This window comes from Temnothorax americanus, unplaced genomic scaffold (genome assembly GCF_048541705.1).
Source record: "Temnothorax americanus isolate GAGA-0224 unplaced genomic scaffold, ASM4854170v1 Scaffold231, whole genome shotgun sequence".
Classification (NCBI taxonomy): Eukaryota; Metazoa; Arthropoda; class Insecta; order Hymenoptera; family Formicidae; genus Temnothorax; species Temnothorax americanus.
In genome coordinates this window covers 25,466-29,603 of record NW_027509373.1, presented here as the reverse complement: position 1 = coordinate 29,603, position 4,138 = coordinate 25,466, and the positions used below count along the sequence as shown (strand labels likewise).

At 30.4% G+C, this 4,138-nt stretch overlaps 1 protein-coding gene across 1 annotated transcript; it reads left to right on the top strand.

The window, feature by feature from the left end:
- Positions 1–209: 209 nt before the first annotated feature.
- LOC143898519 (uncharacterized) lies at positions 210–3,403 on the top strand. Its single transcript, XM_077408079.1, has 4 exons — positions 210–453; positions 569–792; positions 907–1,176; positions 1,806–3,403. Exons 1-4 carry the CDS (start codon positions 356–358, stop codon positions 1,853–1,855), a joined length of 642 nt encoding a protein of 213 aa, XP_077264205.1. The 5' UTR covers positions 210–355; the 3' UTR covers positions 1,856–3,403.
- The last annotated feature ends 735 nt before the right edge of the window (positions 3,404–4,138 follow it).

Below are 4,138 nucleotides of genomic sequence, written 5' to 3'. Positions count from 1 at the left end.
CATGGGGCACCCTGTATATATATTATATATATATATTATATATATATATATATATATATATATATATATATATATATATATATAATATATATATATATATATTATATAATATATATATATATAATATATATATACAGGGTGCCCCATGGATATAGGAATATAGGGATGGAGCATGAGTTCACGGGGGGGAAGCCATTGCGCGACGAAGGGACGAGGTATTATGTGCCTAAATCTGATTGGCTGTAATGGTGCGCAAGTGCAGTGAGACTGTTTGCAGTGATCGAGACTGAGTTTGCTTTGAGACAATCATCAAATATACTCTTCTTTTTGTTAGCAAAAAGGAAAAAAAAGCAAAATGGTGCAATGTTATATGCCAAATTGTAAAAATCGATCCGATTGCCAAAATTGGAAACAAATAAACGTTGATAAAAATCGGAAGATTACATTTCACAGGTTAGGTTTATTTTTAATTCTGTATAAAATAATATAGTACTTGTATAAAATAATATAGTATTAGTAAAATATTTTGTAAGAAATTGTTCAATATAATAGTAGCATTTATTTTTAGTATCCCCAAAAATGATACTAGTCGCAATTTGTGGACTGATATCTTGGGTCTTTCTTCATACATCCCCAATACTGGTATTTGTTCGGCCCATTTTCCACGAGAAACTTTCGATGACACGAACCCATTACGAATTCGACTAAGACCAAATGTATTACCGTCAATATTACCAAATGTAATGCCTATAGAAGTGGAAGAAAGACAAGAAGAAGATTACCTTACTTGCTGTAAGTAAAACAAATATTTATGTGTACGTATTGCTTATAATTTGAAAGTCTGTAGACAGTATAATCTGTAGAAATAAAAAATATTGTTTATATGATAATTGTTATTATTTGTAGCACTATCTACAACAGACAAAGCAACGATGGCACAACCATCTATGGAGGATAAAACTACAATGACATCATCAGTATATAATTCTCCAGAAAAGTGTCGACTGCGAAAACAGCTACTATACCAGAAGGAAAAATATGATAAAAAAATACGAGGGTTACAACAAACAGTACGTCGACGTGACAAGCAAGTTGTAACATTAAAATGCATTTTGGATACATTGCGAAAGAAAGGCATATTAGAAGCAGAACAAAGTGAAATGCTACTCAACCTAGGTGGGTCTAATGAATTATTTAAACGCTTGTGTAAAAAGCAAAAAAATGAACGTGTTCCAAGACAATACAACCCACAACTGCGTGTGTTTGCATTAACATTGCATTATTATTCCCCGCGTGCTTATGAATATGTTCGCAGACACTTTAATTTATGTTTACCACATACAAAAACTATTTCATCATGGTATAAAACAATAAATGGCAATACTGGAATTAGTACAGAAGCTTTAGAGTCAATTAAAAATCGAGTACAAAATACAAATTATACATTACGCGGCAGTGTTCAATTCGATGAAATGGCTATTCGTGAGCACTTAGAATATGATGGTGTGCGATTTAGTGGATACGTAGATTTAGGTAGCGAAATTGGCTGTGACGATAGCACTTTAGCTACACAAGCGTTGGTTTTTATGGTGACCTGTATTAATGGTGCATGGAAAATTCTTGTTGCGTATTATTTTATTAAAGGAATGTCTGCAATTGAAAAGAGTAACCTATTAACAGAATGCCTGAAAGCTTTGCATGAGACTGGTTTAAAAATCATCTCTGTCACGTGTGACAGGACTTCTACTAATTTCAGTGTGTTTCGACAGCTTGGATGTGATTTCAGTAATGTTTCTTTATTACAGACGTCATTTCCTCATCCAATAACGAAAGAAAAAGTGGTAACGTTTTTTGATCCTTGCCATATGCTGAAGTTAGTCCGTAATACATTTGGAGACAGCAAGATTTTATTAGACGGAAATAATAATTTTGTACAATGGTCACATATTACTGAATTACACGATATACAAGAAAGTGAGGGAATGCATTTGGGTAATAAACTGTGCAATGCTCATATTAATTATTCAAAACAAATGATGAAAGTACGTTTAGCAACTCAGATTTTTAATAAATCAGTTGCTGACGCCCTTTAATTCTGTAAAAATGATATGCAGTTAGAACAATTTCAATCTTGTGAAGGAACAATACAGTTTTTATCAATATTTAACGATCTTTTTGACATTTTAAATTCAAGGAATATGCATCAACTTGGATTTAAAAAAGCGTTAAACTCTTCAAATCTAGCACTAATCAAAGAGAAATTTAGTAAATGTAAAAAATATATTTTATCATTGAAAACTACAAAGTGGCGAATTAATAATTAATTCTCGTCGAAAAACCGGATTTATAGGATTCTTAATTTGCATCGAAAGTGCATTAATATTGTATGAGGAACTGTGTGAACGAAATAAATTATTACAATATGTACCGTTCTATAAGTTAAGCCAGGATCATGTTGAATTACTGTTCGGATGTTTAAGACATCATGGAGGAGGAAATAATAATCCCACTGTGAGGCAGTTTAAAGCTGCTATGAAAAAGATTTTAGTTCATTCAGACATACGTAATTCCAACAGTGGAAATTGCATGATTTTAGAAGAAATATCAATTTTGCATGTAACATCCTCAAACACAATTCAAAACTCTGAAGAGATTATTAATTCCACTTCCAGATTAGCACGATTAAGCGACGAATTGGAAGAAGATCACAATAATAATAATGAATCTATTTCACTATCTCATGATCATGCCTATATGAACGATATCAGACAAATAACAGAATTGTCAACCAATATTATAGAATACATTGCAGGCTATATAATTAAGCAATTAAGAAGCACTCTGCGCTGCGAAAACTGTATAACCGCATTAGTAGCGAAAACAAATAAAAATAATTTAATTAATAGAAAAAGTCGTGGAGGGTTAATCCAACCTTCCAATGATGTAATACAGATTGCTCGTAAATGTGAAACTGAAATTCGTTGTGCTATTCATGAGAGCGGCATATTTATAAAACAAAAATTTTATGGCCACAATTTAATAAATCGAATTTTAACGCACTTTATACAGACTGATATATTCAGTACTTTGGCGGAACATGTCCACGATCATTCCGTCATGGAAAATCATGTTGTTCATTTAATTCGAATTATCATACAGAAATATGTCAAAATTCGTCTGCATTATATTACTTTAAATAGTATTGACAAAGATAAATCAAAAAGTCGACGTCATTTTTTAAATAAACTTACATTATTTAAAGGTCAGTAATCATTTGTTTGTTTATTTATATATAGTACAGTATTGGTTCATTAATAATATAATAAACTATAATTTAGTATATCTATTCTGTTTTATGTTTTAACTTTTGTAACAATTCGAAATAAATTGTATTGCTTTGTAATATACATGTGTATTATCGTAATTATATATATATACTTAACTCCTATATTATTATCTCTGTTAACTTTTATATTATTATCTCTGTTTGTGTTTAATTAATGCTACTTTATAGGCCATTTTTGGATAAACCGTTTTCCTTGCAAACTTAAAATAAATACTTTGATATAAATTCTTTTACAATCAATTTACGTTTTTACTATTTGACATGACGCATGAAGTAGGTAGAAGATTATAAATATAAATAAAGAAGTATAATTAAATACTATTTTTTATATTAATGTAATATTTTTTATATTTTATTTACAGTATAGATTAAACTCATTAGTAATATTTATTTTACAATTACCTATATATATACCAATACCCATCTTCTGTCTTTCATTTAAACCTACAAATATTACGCGTCCTACAAATATAAATATGTTTATAATTTATAATATATATACGATAACACTATATAATATTTTTATCATTAACTTTTTTACAGCAGAATTTAAGTATATTTTATTATTTTACATTTAACCTGCCGGTGACGATTGGCGCGGCACAAGATACTGAGCATGCGCACAATTGTAACCAATGAAATTTAGGCACATAACCCCCCGCATTTCGGCTTCACTCCCCTCACCTATGTTCTGGGCTTATACTACATCCCTATATTCCTATATCCATGGGGTGCCCCAGAATTCTTGGTACTTTTTTCATATTTAGATAGAGCGAGCCAAACTGAGTCGAA

Excerpts from the sequence above, each read along its gene's own strand:
- LOC143898519 (XM_077408079.1), top strand. The coding sequence starts at position 356 with ATGGTGCAATGTTATATGCCAAATTGTAAAAATCGATCCGATTGCCAA. Across the intron at positions 454-568 it reads CGGAAGATTACATTTCACAG|TATCCCCAAAAATGATACTA; the intron begins GTTAGGTTTATT and ends ATTTATTTTTAG. Across the intron at positions 1,177-1,805 it reads TGAAATGCTACTCAACCTAG|ACGTCATTTCCTCATCCAAT; the intron begins GTGGGTCTAATG and ends TCTTTATTACAG.